Source organism: Centropristis striata, chromosome 8, assembly GCF_030273125.1.
Source record: "Centropristis striata isolate RG_2023a ecotype Rhode Island chromosome 8, C.striata_1.0, whole genome shotgun sequence".
NCBI lineage: Eukaryota > Metazoa > Chordata > Actinopteri > Perciformes > Serranidae > Centropristis > Centropristis striata.
The window spans coordinates 38,882,728-38,903,399 of record NC_081524.1 but is presented as its reverse complement, the minus strand read 5'-3'; the positions used below and the strand labels follow the sequence as shown (position 1 = coordinate 38,903,399).

General features: G+C 38.1%; 2 protein-coding genes across 2 annotated transcripts; both read left to right on the top strand.

Annotated features, from left to right (window-relative positions):
• Positions 1-6,922: 6,922 nt before the first annotated feature.
• LOC131975743 (chemerin-like receptor 1) lies at positions 6,923-11,359 on the top strand. The gene is made up of 2 exons (XM_059338496.1): positions 6,923-6,996; positions 8,451-11,359. The coding sequence occupies exon 2, from the start codon at positions 8,462-8,464 to the stop codon at positions 9,602-9,604; it is 1,143 nt and encodes a 380-aa protein (XP_059194479.1). The 5' UTR covers positions 6,923-6,996; positions 8,451-8,461; the 3' UTR covers positions 9,605-11,359.
• A 7,655-nt stretch (positions 11,360-19,014) lies between these two features.
• On the top strand, positions 19,015-20,161 carry LOC131975747 (chemerin-like receptor 1). Its single transcript, XM_059338501.1, has one exon. It carries the CDS (start codon positions 19,017-19,019, stop codon positions 20,103-20,105), a length of 1,089 nt encoding a protein of 362 aa, XP_059194484.1. The 5' UTR covers positions 19,015-19,016; the 3' UTR covers positions 20,106-20,161.
• The last annotated feature ends 511 nt before the right edge of the window (positions 20,162-20,672 follow it).

Below are 20,672 nucleotides of genomic sequence, written 5' to 3'. Positions count from 1 at the left end.
ACATTAAAAAATGTCAAAAATGATATTTAAGCATTCAAAGCCTTTATTTTAGCTAAAAGTCTCATTTAAGTATATTTGGAAGAACTACATTGATTGAAACAATGAGACTTACCAACATTAATAATTACTTTTGTACGACAATGATATTTCTAATTTTTGTGCACAATTACTGTTTTTTATTTTGAAAGTGCAGTACAGTGAGAATGATCTTTATGTTTAGCTTTTATTGCACAATTAAACTATTATACAATGTACGCATTTTGTTTTCCTTTTGTGTACAATGAGACATTGTTTAAACAAACAATTGGTAAGAATTGTTCTGTCGTTCATTGTTATAAATGGATCATTTTATTATTAATTTGACACAGGGGGCACAGCAGGGGCAGAGGGCTTCTTCACAGGGGCAGTGGCAAAAGTCTCATTTAAGTATATTTGGAAGACACAAATACATTGATTTAAATAATGAGACTCGCCAAAAATTAAGTTTTTTTGTATGACAATGACATTTCATAACTTTTTTTTAAAAAAAGCATGACTTCTTCATCACATCCAGACGTAAAAACAAAGCAGACCAAAAAAAGAATCAAAAAGACACAAAATGACTGAAAAAAAGACACAAAATGACCAAAAAAGACACAAAATGAGAAGACAGAATAACCAAAAAAAAACCCCACAGAAGACATAAAAATGACAAAAAATGACACAAAAAAGGCACAAAAAAAGACACATAAAAGACACCAATGACAAAAAAAAAGACACAACAACAGACACAAAATTACAAAAAAAGACACAAAAAGACACAAATGACCAAAAAAGACACAAAATGACTAAAAAAGACACGTAGAGACATGAAAAGGATTCAAAAATGGACAAAATAGCCCGATAAGACTCCATAAAGTTAAACTATTACACAATGTACACATTCTGGGTTCCTTTTGTGTACAATGAGATATTGTTTGAACAAAAAAAAAGGTTAGAATTGTTCATCGTTAGAAATTGATCATTTTATTATTAATTTGACACAGGAGCCACAGCAGGGGCCAAGGGCTTCTTCACAGGGGCAGTGGCCCCTGGAGGCCCCTGTGTAGAACCGCCACTGCTTTGCTGCAATCTAAAACCGCCATTGACCTTAAATAATAATCACAGATTTCTCCCCCTCAGCATTTGCCACCCTCACCCTTAGTTACAGTTTATAGAAAGGATCAAAACTTCCATTGACTTCACCATCTGGTGGCCCCAGTTTAACCAGTTCCGGCTCCTCTAATACCATTCCACTGTACTTAAAATACCATCGCTGGGACAGAGAGAGCAGTGTGTCACAGTACTGTATGACTGAGGCAGTGCCAGGCTTGTTTGCTGTCAGACAGACAGAGCCCAGGCTGATTATTCATATCCCTTAGGTTGCTGAGGGGGGCCAGGCGTTGTGGTTGAAAGTAGGGACGAATGTAAGGAAGTGGTTTAGGTTATTGAGGTTCAGCTTTTTTTCCCTGTGTGTGGTGTATTTCATGGAAAAAAACGTCACTCAGCCATAGGGGCGAAAGCCATTGGCACTGGTTTCGACTTGAAAAACAAAATTCCTGACCTCTCCACACCCGTGAGACAAGGGCTTGATTTCCAGTCAACACCGCAACAAGATCAACAAACCTTTGAGGTTTTTCAGGACGCAGCAGATTCCCACTATTTGTGTCTTCATGGCAGCGTTACTGGAGTCCAGAGGTTTCAACACAGCAGTTAGTATAGCAGCATTTCACAAAAGGAATTGTGGATTTAGAAATGCTGTGAGTTCAGTGTTTTTCACTCCACAGCGACGAAAAACACAGGGTGTATTACAGAGACGCTGAGGGCAGGAGTGTGTCATTAGAACCACACGGTCCCACACAGACACAAACAGACATGCATACATTTTAGTTATTCCTTTCAGGTTTCTCCCCCACCCTCACAGCTGCTGTCGTGAATAATAAACCCCCACTCTCCAACTGCGTACAGCACCCTCCACTAAAACTAAATTCCCTTTAAACCTCCACTAGTTGTTTTACACACCCAAATTGGTATTTGTGCGGCACACACATAATTACACGTTTGGTTGGTAAATCAAGAACTCTGGCAAGCCCTCGGCTCTGAAGGCTTGCCTCAAACTATAGCCTTGGGATAGCTATTAATATCCCCTACAGAGTAGACACCAGCACAACGCTCTGCCTTTAAGTTCCCTTACAAAACTACACAGCAGAAAATTCAAAAAACACATTAAAGCGCAGAAATGAAAAGTGGGGGATGTGTTGCTCAAGAGGGTCAAAACCAAATTAAGTAAAGTAATCATGCTGTCTAGACTTTAGCTAAAACAGAAATGTCATTTAGTGTTACCAATGGAGCTGAACAGATTTAAAGCCAGTGATGAGGAAGGTAACTGGGTCAACTTATTTTAAACTGTTTCCTGTAGTTAGGATGAATTGTTTTTGGCCCCGGTGTAAGATTTCTCTCAATGGGAACGAACATCCAAATGCTGAATATTTATGTAGCCCCCTCAAAAAAGAGGCAATGATAACATAAGACATGAGTCCACCTACACACTCAAATAAGGGTGTTGCTGTGGACTCATGCAGAGGCTGAGAGTGTTGTGTAGTGTCTCTCAGTCTCTCACTCTCTCTCTCTTTCCTTCCTTCCTCCCCCTCACATCTGGACTTCTGGCAGGACATAGTTCCTGTGTGGTGTGTGTGTACATAGCGGGGGACTCAGCTTTTTAGGGTTGGGCAGGTTCTAGCAGCTCATGATCTGATCACTTCAAGATATTAAGCTTCACTGTGTGAACAACTGTAGTGGTGGAGATCACCACTGCCACTAAGGTGATCTTTAGTCTGATTGTTTGAATTGAAGATATTTACCTCCAATAATTACCTCCAAAGTTATGATTTCAGTTTGTTTTTTTCTGTCTGTCTGCCTGAATGTCTGCAGGGTTACAGAGAAACTACTGGCCAAATGTATATTAAATTATATTGGTGGAAGGGTGCAGCCCTGGCCATGGAAGAACCCATTTGATTTTGGAGCGGATCCGAATAACAGGGCATATACACTAATTATTTTCCACTTTCCGTAACATTGCCCGATAGAGCATTAGTGCTGCATTCATGTGGAGTTGGAATAGTCGGAAAAATGAGTCCCTGATCATGTTTCATGGCTCGCATGATCCATTTTTTTTGCTCCTGCTGTCAGTACAATGTTTGGAACCTGGTCTCACAGAAATCCGTGAAATAGCCACGGATTTCGCTTAACTCAAAATCCGTGGAATAGCCACGGAATCGCTCAAATTTCCGTGAAACTGACACGGATTTCGCTACAATGCAAGTTAAAGACAGTCATATCCCGTGGCTATTCCATGGATATTTGTTCCTATTGGTTTGTTCCAAGTCACGTGACTTTCAAGGTTAAAATGGATTTTGATCACATTTCTAGCGAGAAATATATGTTTTATTTTCTAAATATTCACTCAGTGAATGTACATAATCACTTTGTGGTGAAGATCTCGGCAGAAAAATATGACTGTCATTAACTTGCATTGTAGCGAAATCCGTGTCAGTTTCACAGAAATTTGAGCGATTCCGTGGCTATTTCACGGATTTCTGTGAGACCATGTTGAATGTAAAGTTCATGAACACACTGAAATCGGAAGAACGACTTCCCAACCAGAGGAACCGGACCATCCGAGGAGCGTTTGAATGCACCATTGGTCTTCACGTAGGTTTGAACTCTCCAAGTGGCATTATAGTTAGAACTGTACCTCTTTTTTTTCAGTGTTGCAAATATTTGGAGGTTTTATTTAAAATTTGGGTAAAAAAGATTTTCCCAAATAATATTTATTCGTTGTTCTTTTTTTTTTCTTTGATTGTTGACGGTTTTTGTGCAAGCCTTGGTCATTAAATTTAATTTATGATATTCATAAATTACGTTTTTATTATTGTGCAGGAGTAGCAAACTGGCGGTGTTTTTTTTTTTTAAAGAATGGCTCGTATAAAAATTTTTCTCTATAACACACACATTGCCTCTAACTAACATAGAAAGTTGGGAAGTTTTCTTCAAAATGCAATTTAGATTTGTCTCGATGTCTATTCTGGTTCATGAGATGGTTGTATAATAAAGTCTAAATGGTAGTTGGGACTGTTGCCATGTGCCTTTTTTGCTGTTTTGAAGGTACAATTTTTATAATTTTCAAAAATGGACCAGATATACTACGTTTTTATGAAAAGGTTGATCTAAATCTGAAAACTAGAGTGCTAAAACTCAATGTGTGATGTAATCAAGTATAAAGTTGCTCCAAAGACAACTTAGATCTTATAGATGGCACAAGATCACCCAGGGGAATATTTGTACATTTTCTGCAGAAACAGACTAAAGCTAATTTGGATATAAAAGAGGAAAAGAAACTTTCTGTGAGTTCAAAAAGTCAGACTCATGTCTGTGGATCAGCTGCAGACTATTTGACTATACGTGGACTGAGGCTGCACCTGCTGCTGTGGTCAGGCTTTTCATGTTTTTTATTTTTCCTGAAACTTACTTTTTGGTTTCTGGCTCATGTTCACAAATACTGATTTTCTAGAACTGTACCTCTTTTTTTCAGTGTTGCAAATATTTGGAGGTTTTATTCAAAGCCCCAAAATTACTTTCTTATGTTTGGGGGGAAAAGAACATGGTTAGCGATATTCATAAAAATGACTTCCGTACTTCTGATGGGACACAAATGGGACATAAACAGTCTTTTAGTTCAAAGCTGTGGTTCATTCAACCCTCCCTCTCACCCTTAAGGGACCTGTGTGGCTTTTATACCACATTGGTGAAAATTTTGTAGGAAATCTACGAAATCCAGTGCACTACTTTACTGCAGGAAACCATACCAACCATTTATGAGAACAGCCCTATTTAAGTCATATAATTATTGAAATTCAACTTCCAGTAGTACTTTCAAGCTTGCTTCTGTGGAAGATGTTGGCCAAGTGCTTTTCAACATCTGTTTAACTGCTGTTGATAAAGTTTGCTAATCAAGATGAAGTGCGAGGATTTTCAATCGAGTCACTTAGAAACTTACAAAGAATTCATCATTGTACAATTCTTGTCTCAGTGTTAGTGTTTCCCTGTGAAGTGTAAAGAAACAAAGACTCCTGGGATTGAGGAAACAGTCCACTCATCATGTTTGAGCAATTTTCCACATAAAATTCTCTGAAGAAAAAAAAAGGAATTAACTCCCAACCATGTCATACAGATGTACAAATGTGTGGGTAGCGGGGCAGAAAAGCCAAGAGTAAAGAAGAACCATGTGGGAGGAAATATGACCATGAAGTCAATCTCAGATGAAATATTTCTTCCCCACTGAAGGTAGGGCTGCACTCTGGGGACATTAGAGTGATCCTCAGCCTCTCCAGCCAACACTCCCCCATGTCCATGCCTCTATCCTGCAAATTAACCAAAGAAAAACTGTTCATTGCATGAAAGTTCAGTAAGCCAGCAAGTTTTTTAGTCCCTTCAAATCTTCAGGTTTGCCCTGTTATTTGTTCAAAGTAAAGTTTTTAACTCTTCTAATTATTCTGCTAATCTGTAGGTCCATGTTATTGCAAGGTCTTGGGATAGGTTTCAGTTCAGGACTCTGAGAGCTTGACTGAGATACACTGCGGTACAGGAGCAGTAGGAATGTTGCAGGCAGAAAGAGAGAGAGATGAAATTGCTCAGATTTACAGCTTAGATTTGCTTCAGGGTGGGTACATGAATTCTCTTTTGTTTTAAGGTTGCAATCAGGTCTGCGGTTGGTTGCCAGCCCGTGTCTGTAGTGGTGCCTGCACTTATGCACCTTTTTGCAGATCCTGTAAATGTCAAATGTTTAAGGAATGCATGCTTCAGTATAATGAGCGACCAAAAGTATCCCTTCCAATCCCAAAAGTTTCCATTTTTAACTGCATGCAACAATTTTGTTTCAGTTTACTACAGAAAATGACTAAGCTGCAAAAAAATATGGAAACCCTGTTGCACATTTACTGTCGTAGTGTTTTTTCTTAGTTAATTTATGATTATGAGAGCAGTTGCACTTACAATTTAATTTCCAAATTTCACAGATTGGATTACAGTGCAAAAATAGGATGCTGAGAAATAGAAAGATACCAAAAATTTGTGATATAAAGATGAAACTCTGATCTGTTTTAGTTGCAGGTTTGAATCTGTTATGTGTGCACCTTTAAGTGGACAGTGGCACAGAGGGAGTAGCCTGCTATTTTATAAAACTGCTGTCCTAAATTATGGACAGATGCTGTTGTTTCTTTCTGCATGGTGGACAGAGAGGGGGGCATTAACAATGTGCAACCTATGTGTTCAGATGTCGACTCACACAGTCAACACACACTTAACCTCAAGCCAGTGTGAGGTCAACCCGCAAAGAGAAAAACACATTACGCAGCGGGTTTACTGGTGCACATGAGAAGTCGCGGCTCCACTCTTTCTCAGGTAGTCATCGCAACAACCCACAATTTATGTATTTAGTTGTTTGGTTACTTGGTGTTTTCACTTTTGGAGTTTCCCAAAGGACAAAGCCTCTATAGTCTGAAGAAGACATGTCTTGGCAGGATTTTGCATCAGACTTCAGAGAAGCAGCAGAGCATCACATAAGAGAAGCTATTGTGACAGCATCATGTGTCACTACAAACTGAAAGTATATTATATAGACATACTGCATCTTCTTACTGTATGCGTTCATGCAACTCGTCTATCAATGAAGCCAAATTGTGTTTAATGTTGAATCTAAATCACTATAACTGCAATGCAGCCAGAGGGTAAAGTCAAAAACGTTTATAGTCTTTAGGAGGGGGGTGCCTGCAGCCTGAGGTCCCGCCTTGATGGGAGCGGTGACGTCACATATTTAAGGAGTCAGGGATCACAACTCCACAATTTCCACGGACTAGTCAGACTCGCACAGTGTGGCTTTTGCAGCGGACACATCTGACCGGACTGGCGCTTTAAGAGAAGGTACTGTACCTGTGATATCCTCAGAAAGCTCAGTTTAGGAGCAGATAGAAGCAAAAAGCATCTGATGAAAGCTAGAAAGCTGCTCTGGCAAACTTTAAACCGTTTCATAGAGTTGCTGCTCTTTGTAGTCGACGACGGTCTTTGTATGCAATTAACCGTGCAAAGCGTTGTCAATTAAGTCTATATATAGGGCTGTTAGATTCGTGTTTTATATTGATTTCTTAAAACATATATCTTAATTTCAATTATTTTACCAAATAGCATGTGTTTGTTGTCCTTTGTTTTTTGTGCAAGCCTTGGTCATTAAATTGAACTTGAGTTTGATTTTTGATTTTCATAAATAACGTTTTTTATTAGTAGCAAACTGGCAAACTGATCATGATTATGAGTAGCAAACTGGCGGTGGGTTTTTTTTTAAAAGAATGGCTCGTATAGAATTTTTTCTCTATAAATACATTGCCTCTAACTAACATAGAAAGTTAGGAAGTTTTCTTCAAAATGCAATTTAGATTTGTCTTGATGTCTATTCTGGTTCATGAGGTGGTTGTAGTATAGTTGGGACTGTTGCCACAGAATGTAAGTTATGTCTATGTTTGCGATATTTTCTATGTGCCTTGTTTGCGGTTTTGAAGGTACAATTTTATAATTTTCAAAAATGGACCAGATATACTACGCTTTTATGAAAAGGTTGAAAAAAAACTCATAAATCTGAAAACTAGAGTGCTAAAACTCAATGTGTGATGTAATCAAGTATAAAGTTGCTCCAAAGACAACTTAGATCTTATAGATGGCACAAGATCACCCAGGGGAATAGTTGTACATTTTCTGTGGACACTACAACAAACTAAAGCTAATTTGGATATAAAAGAGGAAAAGAAACTGTCCGTGAGTTCAAAAAGTCAGACTCATGTCTGTGGATCAGCTGCAGACTATATTTGACTAGACTTGGACTGAGGCTGCACCTGCTGCTGTGGTCAGGCTTGACACCCACCACCACTACTATCATCATTATAAATCAGATTTGTTTTTATGATAATTACTGTTTTCACTACAGATACATCTTTTTCATGTTTAAATTTTTCCTGGAAGTTACTTTTTGTTTTCTGGCTCATGTTCACAAATATTGATTTTCTAGGCCATGGGCATAACATTGGAATTCTCCTTTAACTCATTGAAGCCTGGAAAGCAGATACATCGTTTTGTAGTATTTGTATAAGCTCTCAAATACTTTTTGAATTTAATTTCTATCTGCTGCAGAGGCTGAAAAATCTATTATTTAGTAGAAGCGTTGACACTTCTGTTGAATTTCCAGAAAAACTTCAGGTTTTAGGGACTTATTTTAAAATCACCCAGAGGTTTTACAGGCGTTTCAGGCCTCAGTGGGTTAATATTGTGCATGATTAGTGACTCTTATTGACATTAAGTTAACATGATTTTTGTATTTTTTATTGCAGGTAATAAGACAATGATGGAGCTAATGACCGCTAGCCCTTCTTATCACTTCAATTCAACAGACGCCACTGGAAGAAATGACTCTTTGTACGATGGTGACGATGAATATGACTATAAGGACGAACATGCAGAACTGAGACAGTCTCTCAACATCATGTCTCTCATTGTTTACTGCCTGGCCTTTGTTCTCGGTGTTCTCGGGAATGGAGTGGTTATCTGGGTGACCGGCTTCAAGATGAAGAAAACCGTTAACACAGTTTGGTTCCTCAACCTGGCTGTGGCCGACTTCCTCTTCACAGCGTTCCTGCCCCTGAGTGTGACCTACACAGCTATGGATTTCCACTGGCCTTTCGGCAAGTTCATGTGCAAACTGAACAGCACGATAAGCTTTCTGAACATGTTCGCCAGCGTCTACATCCTGGTGGTGATCAGCGTGGACAGGTGTGTGTCTGTGGTGTGGCCCGTCTGGGCTCAGAACCACCGAAGTGTCCAGAAGGCGTCCTTTGTGAGTCTGGGCGTTTGGGTCCTGGCTCTGGTTCTCAGCGCTCCGTACTTCATCTTCAGGGACACCGGACCATCGTACAACAATGACGACATCATCAACTGCTTCAACAACTTTGCCTTTTCTGACGACTATGAAACACCGTCTGTCAATCAGCTGCGACAGTTTCGTCATCAGGCCATGACCATCACCCGCTTCCTCCTGGGATTTGTTGTCCCCTTCACAGTCATCGTCTCCTGTTATGCTGTGATAATCCATCGCCTCAGAAGAAACCGCACCCTGGCCAGCCAGTCCAGTCGCCCCTTTAAGATCATCGCCGCAGTTATCACCACCTTCTTCCTGTGCTGGGCTCCTTATCACATCATGGCTCTAATTGAGATGGTCAATCACATGGCTACCCATACAAATGAAACATTGGATCATGTCACCACTATCGGAGTCCCCATCGCAACCAGCCTGGCCTTCCTCAACAGCTGCCTGAATCCACTGCTGTACGTGTTCATGGGACAAGATTTCAAAGACAAAGTCCGCAAATCCATCCTGAATGTGCTGGAGACCGCCTTCCAGGAAGAGGTTTCCCGCTCTTATACCTACACAAACTCCATGGTCACTAGTCGGAGCAAAGAGAAGTCAGTTTCTGATGCCGAGGTGTAAAGTTGTCCATGACATGACTAAAAAATACTGTAACTGTACATAGAAAATGTAACTGTACATAACAAATATCTAAGCTTTTGTTGTTGTCGTTTTTGTATTAAAGTACGCTGAAATCGACCGATACATTATATGAGATTGAAACATTTCACCGGTGACAGTTTGACTGATAGGAGTTATGATTGGCATCTTCACCAGCAGTACTTACAATCTGGAGGAGCAGAAATGATGACATGAATACTTTTAGATCTATTTGTAATGCATTTAAACATTTCGAAAAGATGCTAAATTAAAATGTCCTTATTGATAATTATAACGTTTTTTTTCTTGGATGAAAGAAAAAGATGCACACACAAATTACAGACGTAGCCAAAGCTACAAAAACGTAATAACCTACAGAGAAAGTGGCTATAATTATGTTTTGAGTAACAATGGTGCCTCTTTATGACACAGTCCTATTGTTGGCTGCACTTTGACTCACAGCAATGTATTTACTCTGTGCAATACTAGACCTACTGGATTTGATATGTCTTTTATTTTAATGAGAGAGAGAGAAAAAAGTCATAATTTCAAAATAGCTATTAAAACAGTTTAGAGTTCAGTTTGTATAACACATGCAACAAAAAAGGTAAAATTTAGTTGGCAAAGGGAACTTTACATGCTTCACCTGTCACATACAGTCCAGATGTTGATTCCTTCAGTATGTGACAGAAAAGAAAATGTTTGAAGAATGATATTAGACCATATTAATAATTTAAACCCACCTTGATAATATAGTATGACAAAGAAAGAAGAAGCCTTTCTTGCCATATGATACAGTAAGATATAAAATAATGTATTGCAACATAATTCTAAAGAGTCTACAGTGTGAAATAGTTTTGGTGAACCAAGAGAGAATTTCCCAACTTGCCCTTTACACGTAACTCAATCCAACCATGTAAAGTGGGCAGCTACTTCAATTTATTATGCTAGATTTACTTGCTTATTTACTCGTGGATTGAGTAAAATACCCTGTAATGTCTATTTCTTATCCCACCTGCCATGAGACAAAATCATTTGACTGATCTGTCTTGACTGCTAAATGTCTGCTGCATGCTTTGATAACATCTTTTTTACATTTGTTATTCAGCACTAGGAAAGGCTAATGTAAACCTAATGCACACCTTTATAACAACTCTGAGATTATCATGCTTAAATTAGCAGCGGCTGCATTGTATACTTGGCTTGGTTTAATATTTTGATAATTTTTTTTTTTTCGGGGGGCAATTTGTTCACTATATGAGTACGTGTATTTTGTGCCATAATCTGTAAATGTATCCTTTACAGATTATTTTAATACGTGATTAATCTGCAAGTTGTGTACTTTCTCTAAATCAAAAATGTCGTGTTAAAAAACAAAAATTGAGAAAATTGTCGTTCCCACTTTCAAGTGTCTATTTTTGTCCAACCAAAAGCGAAAAAAGAAAAGATTTTCAGTTCATTATAAACATAATTTTTTTTAAAGTCAAATTTTAGAAGCTATAGGATCAGTAAATATTTGTAATTTTTGTCCAAAAAATAAATGAAGAAAAATGGAACACTTATCTTATGTACAGTATGACTTTGGTTCATGTGGCATATTGTGATGAACCACACGGTAAAAGATTTGTTTTAATGTAAACAATGTAAATGATAATTTGATTGTCTCTATAAATGATGATAATGAGTGCTATTGTGGTTCCTGTTGTGTATTAAAATTGTTAATAAAATATTATTTTGAATTGACCGTGTTTCCACTCATGATATACATCTCATAATCAACACAAAAATAATCTGGAGTAACAAGTAGCAAGTCAAAGGATAAACTTCAGTCATAGTTCCTCTTTAACATTATTGTTGCAGGTTTGGCCAGTAGGGGGAGCTGTTTTACATTCCAGGCGCTTCTCAGAACAGAAAACTTCAGAGAAAAGAAGCACTGGGGGGACACTGAGTGATTTGCAGCCTTTCATACTGTATTTAACAGTGCAAACAGATTTGTAGCGCTGTTTGAAACATTAAAGGCATTCCAGTCAAGTAGTCAGGAAGCAGATTAATCATCAGCCATGTGTGATTATGTATAAATATTTTGAGTAGGCTTTTAGTGCAGAAGTCAGTAATTATCATCAGATTTGACACTGTCCTATTATGCTGAAAAATTCAAGGAAATTACAATTAAGTGGAATTTGTTAATGTCAGTGAAATAGTATTTAACTTTTCACATTTTATGTGCACATAAATATAAAAAAAAAACATTTAGATATCTCTGTATCCTGTCACATTTAAAGTTTTTAATGTATGCAAAGTGCTTTGTAAGTCATTATCAGCCCTAAGTTTGATATCAAATCAAATCAAATAGTCTTTATTGTCATTATATAGTTCATTATTCAACGAAATTGAAAGTGCCACTGCATAAGGTGCATAGTTATGACAATCATAACACAAAACAACATGAGTAAACATTTAAAAAATACCGAGCTAAACAAGGACAAAAACAAGAGCAAGGACATGTGATGTAATAAATAAGTATAAAAATAAATAAATGGCTACTTAAAATGCTATAATTTATACATGAGGTAAATTGAGTGTTTTGCACATATCAATTGTATTGCACATGTCCGTGCACATATGAGCAAAAATAATGGGAAATGGGAAAATGAACTTGTAACATCCCACTCATCAGTGCATATTGCATTTCCTGTTTTACTTTGAAAGACAAACATCTGTCATTTCAGGTTCCGCCTCCTTGATGATCCACACCTGCTGTCATGACTCGCCTACCCCTGATTATGAGAAATGCAATTCAGACCCAGTTTATATTCTCCCTTGTTTCCCTGTTTCCCTGCCAGATTGTCTTTCTTTGTGCTTGCTGCCTGCCTGCATCACCTTAGTGCCCACAGATTAGTTTATATTATTCTGTTTAGTTATTTAGCTCATGGTTGCCACGGATTCATCCACAGCCAACAGGAAAGCTTTGACAAAAGTTTACTTTTTTTATTCTTAGAATTTGATATTTTTAAGCTGAAATGTTTCCAACAAGGGTGTTTAAAGGAAATGTGACAAAATCCTAGTCTACTTATTGAAACCCTTTTCCCTGTATTTCAATAATAAAGCTAATGATTAAAATCAATTGTGTATAGACCTCTTTAGTCTACCTAACATAAAAAATATGTTCCTCTTTTTTGTGTGCATCTAAATATCTATTTGACTGATAAGAAACAAACAAACTATATTCCCATTTAACCCTTAATAGGACACTCATTGAAATATTTGCAAATTCCAAATTTCAACCCTAGAGAATATTGGAGGATATTACATAAAGCCAGAATGTGTAAAAAAAAAAACATACGAAAATAACATTTTGAGAAAAATTTTTACGAGATTAAAGTGGCAAATCTACGAGAAAAAAATCCGCAGATTTATGAAATTTAAAGTGGTGAATCTGGGAGAAAAAAAGTTGCTTTTTCCCCACTTTTTTTCTTGTAAATCTGCAACTTTTTTCACGCAGATTTGCCACTTTAAATCTCTTAAATCTGCAACTTTTTTTCTTGTAGATTTGCCACTTTTTGTCAAAATATTACCTGAAGTTACCAAATATAGTTCTTTGCCCGATAAAGGGTTAATTGTCTGGACACTCAAAGCTTTCTCTCATAGTAATTTGAATTTGTTTTCTTCTCACATGTAATTAACCAAATGTACAAGACACAAAATGAGGCATTCTCTGAGGATGAGGATGGATAAAAGCTGGAAGGCTCTCTCACAGGAAGCAGCAACACCTGAACTAACTACACATGAATGAAGTACTTATCATTTATGTCAAAGGAAGGGGGCTCCGCCTGGTGGTCAGGGATGCAAATAAAAATGGACAAAAATTCTACAATTCCACAACATCATGTAGCAGAGGCTTGTATCCAAAGTGACTCATATTTGAGAGTTCATACAACACAGGCAAAGATCAAGATAGTGATTCTCATCATCCATACTCCATACATCCATACTTTATCTTCAGGGACACTCAGACATTAAACAAAGAAATCATCATATGCTTCAACAACTTTGCTTTTTCTGATGACTGTTAAACACTGTCTGTAAATCAGCTGCAACAGTTTCATCATCAGGCCAAGACCATCACCCGCTTCCTCACTGCAAAAAAAAGAAAAGTTGGGTGAACTCAAAATTTCAAGGCAACAAACTTCGATAAAATTTTAAGATGGACAATTAAACTAAATATTTTAAGTTTTGTTTTTGAGTTTGCTCAACTCTGAATTTCTCTGGCACGACTGTAACGCCGCTATGATATGTCAACTAATGATGTGACCACAATTTTGAGTTAGCATTGATACGCTAATGGCTACTCTTGTAGCTGTAACAAGCAGCGCCGCTAGCATCAGTTAGCCGCTAGCATCAGTTAGCCGCAAGCATCAGTTAGCCGCTAGCTTTCGCTAATGACCAAATTTCACAACAAAGAAATAAGAGTTATCAGAACTATTGTCCCTTGTTGTGAACCCCAACTTAAAGATATAAGTAACAACAACTCACAAACTTGTTTTTGAGCAGACAACTGGCTTCCTTTGTTGTGCTAACTTAAAACCAAATTAAATCACTGTTTTAGGCCAAAAAACACAACTTGGCTTTTTTGCAGTGCTCCTGGGATTTGTTGTCCCCTTCACAGTCATTGTGTCCTGTTATGCTGTGATAATCCATCGTCTCAGAAGAAACCGCTCCCTGGCCATTCAGTCCACTCGCCTCTTTAACCCTTTGATGCACAACATGGGTCTAAAGTGACCCGACTGAGTTCTTAATTTTCTAAATCTTCGCAATAAATTAATTTCATCATTCAGTTTTCCAGGTTTTCCTCAATCAATTTGTTTTTCATCATCATACGTCCTAATTTTTTGTTTTTCATTTCTTACTTTTTGAATAAAAACCCTTTTTGTATCACTACGCTTCTAATGCTCAACATGGGTCAAAAATTTCATTATGGGGGTATTTTGTGTATAATTTTAAGGAAAAATGAATTTAATCAATTTTGGAATCAGGCTGAAACATAAAAAAATGTGGAAAAAGTGAAGCTCTGTTAATACCTTCAAGATACACTGTATGTGTGACAAAATTATACATAAACACGTTAAATATATTAAATATATGAGTGTGGAAAGTAACTATTTGAAACAAATTACTATTATTATAGTATTAAGTAATTTAATTTGAATACAAATTTGGATAAATGAGTCATTTTTGACCCATGTTATACTTTAGAAGTGTTGTCCATATGTTGTGCATCAAAGGGTTAAGATCATCACTGCTGTTATCACCACCTTCTTCCTGTGCTGGGCTCCTTATCACATTATATCTCTAACTGAGACAAATAAGAACATGCCCAAGTATCACAGTGAAACATTAGACTATATGTCATCACTATTGTTGTCCCAATAGAAACCAGCCTGGCTTTTCTCAACAGTGCTTGAACCCACTGCTTTATGTATTCATGGGCCACTGTAAAAATATGAATAACCTTTTTGTGCAGATTTGACTGAATATAGAATCTACAGGGGGAAATATTATTTTTGAACCACTGCATAAACAGGCTTATATAAATTTAATTTGTACATCATCATCATCATCATCATCCCAAACTACAGCTACCAAACTAAACAAGTCGACTCAACACAACTTCCTCTATCATTAAGACATGGGGAAACCATTTCTTGGATGATTTGCACTTTTTCAGGGGTAGTGGTTCAGCATTGCCAGTTCATCTTTCGGTCTGTAATTTTCACATAATAAATCACCCTGAAATATTTATTTCTCATGATGCACCTGGATGCCACTGATTCACACTGAGCTATGTAATAATAGTAATGATTCAACTGAATTTAAACATTTTATTGTATGATTATATAAACAGGCTATTGCAAGCCTCATTGTAATTGATGTGCTTTTTATTGCCCTAAAGCAGCAGCTGTTTAGTTTGATCTTTCGCCAGCTAAATAAAAAACAAATACTGTAAGTGTATATTGCAAATTATTTTCACACACATGTGAATTGTAAATGTGTTTAAGTGTATACCTTTTATTGTTCTACTTATGTTTCAGTGTATGTACGCAACACATGTACGCAAGCATTTGATAGTGACCTTTGATAGTTACCTGCGTCACACACAGAGACAGACAACAGAGTAATCAAATAGAATCTTACAGTCTTTGTTGTCTGTCTCTGTGCACAACGCAGGTCACTATCAAATGCAGGCCAGCGTGTATGTGCCCTCTCTCTATGCATTTATATATTAATCATGCAATATGATTTTGATACAATGATTATATTTGTGTGTTAATGTTGGTTTAAAAACTGTGATTACTTTAAATATATGTATCCCAACTGCTTGATGTGCTAATATTGGGCCTCATTCACCAATATCTTCTTAAGAATCTTCTTAGATTCTTTCTTAAGTCCTTCTTAAGAAGATTTCTAAGACGACCCTGCGTCAGATTCATCAACTTGTTCTTAAACCGCTGAATTGTTCGCAGCCGTGTTCTTAAATTGATGAATGAGTATTTCCATTGAATGCATACATTTGTCTGACAGCTTTAGTTACTTTGTGTTTGTGTATGTGTTCCTTTTGTAGCTAAAAAGAAAAATCTCCTTCTTCTTAAGCTGAATAAACATTTTAAAAACTCCATTGGATCAGCTGGCAAATGCACCATCACTGAAAGGCTGAAGACATGGCTTTTTTTCCTCAGCATGAAACACAACTTTTTTTTTAGAGATACACAATATGATGCATTTCTGTAGATTAACTATCCAAAGGTATATAAAGGAGGTAACATTAGCACAATTTTAAACATCAACAGCAGTAAAATGGAAATACAAATGAATCCAAGAACATCACATCACAAAACATAACATGTAACAGTAAAACACTGACAGGAAACATTTGCACTGCATAATGAATACTTTTTGCTGATAGTACTGAAATAACTTTGGGTTGTGAATGCAGGACTTGTTTGCTTTAAAGTACCTTTAATCATACATAAAGTGCTGTTTACTGAAAATCATTTTGTTTTTTTCTGTTATTTCCACAAACAAATATTGTCTTATATTTGTCATACGATAAATCAAATAGATATAAAAAGATAGATCTTACACTCATTGCTCATGGAGAAAAGAAAACATGACAACACTTAGATCCTCACAGCAAATTACTATCAGTATTATTGTTGTTAGTGGTGGTACCAGTACTGTTTGTAGAAACAGTTTGTGGCCCCTCAACCGTATTTCCTTGTGAGTAATAGCTAACTGCAGTGAAATTCGGAGGAAATCTGACGAAGAGTATAAACAGGATGGATGTAGGCGTATATGCAACTTCCCTGCTTACCACATTTTCCTAGATAATATGTCAGAGAAACATATGTTATCGCAGGGACCCAGGAGAGGCAGCATGTGTCTTCAAGTTGACAGTGGCAGGGAGGGAGCTACCTGCAAATTATAAAAGGGATGACTAGATTTCCACGGACTACTCAGACTCGCACAGTGTGGCTTTTGCAGCGGACACATCTCACCGGACTGGCGCTTTAAGAGAAGGTACTGTACCTGTGATATCCTCAGAAAGCTCAGATCAGAAACAGAGAGACGGTCAAAGCATCTGATGAAGGCTAGAAAGCTGCTCTGGCAAACTTTGAACCGTTTCATAGAGTTGCTAAAGATGGGTGTGCTAAAGAACTTTTAAATATTCTGGATAACTTTGGGCTTCCTCAGCATGTCACAGAACCAACACATAACAGAGGACACATATTAGATCTGATTATTACCAAAGGTCTTAATATCTCTGAGGTTGTGGTGAACGATGTTGCTCTTTCTGATCACTACTGTGTTTTGTTTAAAATGACCACCCTTGCCAATCCTACAAAAGATGAAGCAGAGGTAATCAGGAAACTCTATATAAATGAAAACACTGCATTATTCACCCAGGATTTTACACCATCACCAACCCTGCCCTCAGCTCTAGTTGATGACCTTGTTAACAGTTTTAGTTCCAATGTTATGACTGTTATCGACTCTATCGCCCCAATTAAGACCAAAGTTCTGTCAGGAAAGAAAAAGTCACCCTGGAGAAACGCCACTCTGGTTAAAGCACAGAAAAAAGTATGTAGACAAGCAGAACACAGGTGGCGAAAGAACAAACTCCAAGTATATTACGACATTTATAAAGAGGGTCTTCGCAACTATAATCAGGAACTGAAGAGTGCAAGGCAGTCATATTTTTCAGAGATTATCAATAGAAACGAGTCTTGTGTATCGGTGTATTAATCCACGTTTCGATAGGCCATATAGTTTTTTATCAATCCCTGTTCAATGACCATGATCATTTTTGGAGAAATTCTGAGATTATAATGGGTGTGTATTGCACGGAATGTTCGTGTCACAGTGTGTGACATCATCGCTCAGATTGTAGAGGGAGAGGTAAAACTGTCAAAAAATACATTTTAAAACTGCGCTCCAGGCCGCAAATTTCACTCTACAGAGATAATTTATACATAGAAACGTAGGAAAATTTGTCTTCTCACTCACAATCCTCTGGTAAAGCTGTCAGAGTTATAGTTTGGGCGTAAGACGCACAGATGATCCACCAACACCAGCAACAGCCTCATTGGCTCCCATATTAAAAATGCAGGAAGATTTCGGAAGAAGGGAGATGGAACAGTTTTTTTAGATCGCCCTAACAAAGCAGTTTTTTCATTTTTCTGAAAAAAAACCATATGTAGACGTTCAGGAAGAACTCAGGACGCTCAAAGTGAAGTCGGATCAATGATAGGTATTATGGTTTTGCCAAAAATGCTTTCTGTTCGAGGCCAGAAATTCCAGTCCACCTCTGGCTGCTGTCACTGTAACAGGTGTCAGTTAATTCTGTTGATTGCTTTGATCTGATTGCCTTTGATCTTTGATGTGATTACAGTTACAGATACACACACACACACACACACACGCGCGTAAGCGCTCACACTCCTCACACATGCATACACATGCTTCAAACACACATGCGCGCACACACACACACAGGTAACTTCATGTGATTTTCGCTACACACACACACACACACACACACACACACACACACATTTTGAGGTTAAAGGGCATAGTTTGGAATCTCATCATAGTGTACACACACCGGCAGTAGCCCCCGTGGCCCTTTCAAAATTTCCCCAGAGGAAATTTTCTAGTTATTATTATTATTGTTTTAACTACAGATACATCTTTTTCATGTTTTTTATTTTTCCTGAAACTTACTTTTTGGTTTCTGGCTCATGTTCACAAATATTGATTTTCTAGGCCATGGGCATAACATTGGAATTCTCCTTTAATATTGTGCATGATTAGTGACTCTTATTGACATTAAGTTAACATGATTTTTATATTTTTTATTGCAGGTAATAAGACAAAGATGGAGCTAATGACCGCTAGCCCTTCTTATGGTGACGATGAATATGACATCAAGATCATGTCTCTCATTGTTTACTGCCTGGCCTTTGTTCTCGGTGTTCTGGGGAATGGAGTGGTCATCTGGGTGACCGGCTTCAAGATGAAGAAGACAGTTAACACAGTTTGGTTCCTCAACCTGGCTGTGGCCGACTTCCTCTTCACAGCGTTCCTGCCCCTGAGTGTGACCTACACAGCTATGGATTTCCACTGGCCTTTCGGCAAGTTCATGTGCAAACTGAACAGCACGATAAGCTTTCTGAACATGTTTGCCAGCGTCTACATCCTGGTGGTGATCAGCGTGGACAGGTGTGTGTCTGTGGTGTGGCCCGTCTGGGCTCAGAACCACCGAAGTGTCCAGAAGGCGTCCTTTGTGAGTCTGGGCGTTTGGGTCCTGGCTCTGGTTCTCAGCGCTCCGTACCTCATCTTCAGGGACACCGGACCATCGTACAACAACGACGACATCATCAACTGCTTCAACAACTTTGCCTTTTCTGATGACTATGAAACACCGTCTGTCAATCAGCTGCGACAGTTTCGTCACCAGGCCATGACCATCACCCGCTTCCTCCTGGGATTTGTTGTCCCCTTCACAGTCATTGTCTCCTGTTATGCTGTGATAATCCATCGCCTCAGAAGAAACCGCACCCTGGCCAGCCAGTCCAGTCGCCCCTTTAAGACCATCGCCGCAGTTATCACCACCTTCTTCCTGTGCTGGGCTCCTTATCACATCATGGCGTTGGTCAATCACATGGCTACCCATACAAGTGAAACATTGGATCATGTCACCACTATCGGAGTCCCCATCGCAAACAGCCTGGCCTTTCTCAACAGCTGCCTGAATCCACTGCTGTACGTGTTCATGGGACAAGACTTCAAAGACAAAGTCCGCAAATCCATCCTGAATGTGCTGGAGACCGCCTTCCAGGAAGAGGTTTCCCGCTCTTATACCTACACAAACTCCATGGTCACTAGTCGGAGCAAAGAGAAGTCAGTTTCTGATGCCGAGTTGTAATGTAATTAACCAAATGTACAAGACACAAAATGAGGCATTCTCTGAGGATGAGGATGGATAAAAGCTGGAAGGCTCTCTCACAGGAAGCAGCAACACCTGAACTAACTACACATGAATGAAGTACTTATCATTTATGTCAAAGGAAGGGGGCTCCGCCTGGTGGTCAGGGATGCAAATAAAAATGGACAAAAATTCTACAATTCCACAACATCATGTAGCAGAGGCTTATATCCAAAGTGACTCATATTTGAGAGTTCATACAACACAGGCAAAGATCAAGATAGTGATTCTCAGCACTCCATACTTTATCTTCAGGGACACTAAGACATTTAACAAAGAAATCATCATATGCTTCAACAACTTTGCTTTTTCTGATGACTATGAAACACTGTCTGTAAATCAGCTGCGACGGTTTCATCATCAGGCCAAGACCATCACCCGCTTCCTCACTGCAAAAAAAGAAAAGTTGGGTGAACTCAAAATTTCAAGGCAACAAACTTCGATAAAATTTTAAGTTGGACAATTAAACTAAATATTTTAAGTTTTGTATTTTAAATTTGCTCAACT

Bases quoted from the DNA above. Each gene is read 5' to 3' on its own strand.
- LOC131975743 (XM_059338496.1), top strand. From the start codon at position 8,462: ATGATGGAGCTAATGACCGCTAGCCCTTCTTATCACTTCAATTCAACA.
- LOC131975747 (XM_059338501.1), top strand. From the start codon at position 19,017: ATGATTTTTATATTTTTTATTGCAGGTAATAAGACAAAGATGGAGCTA.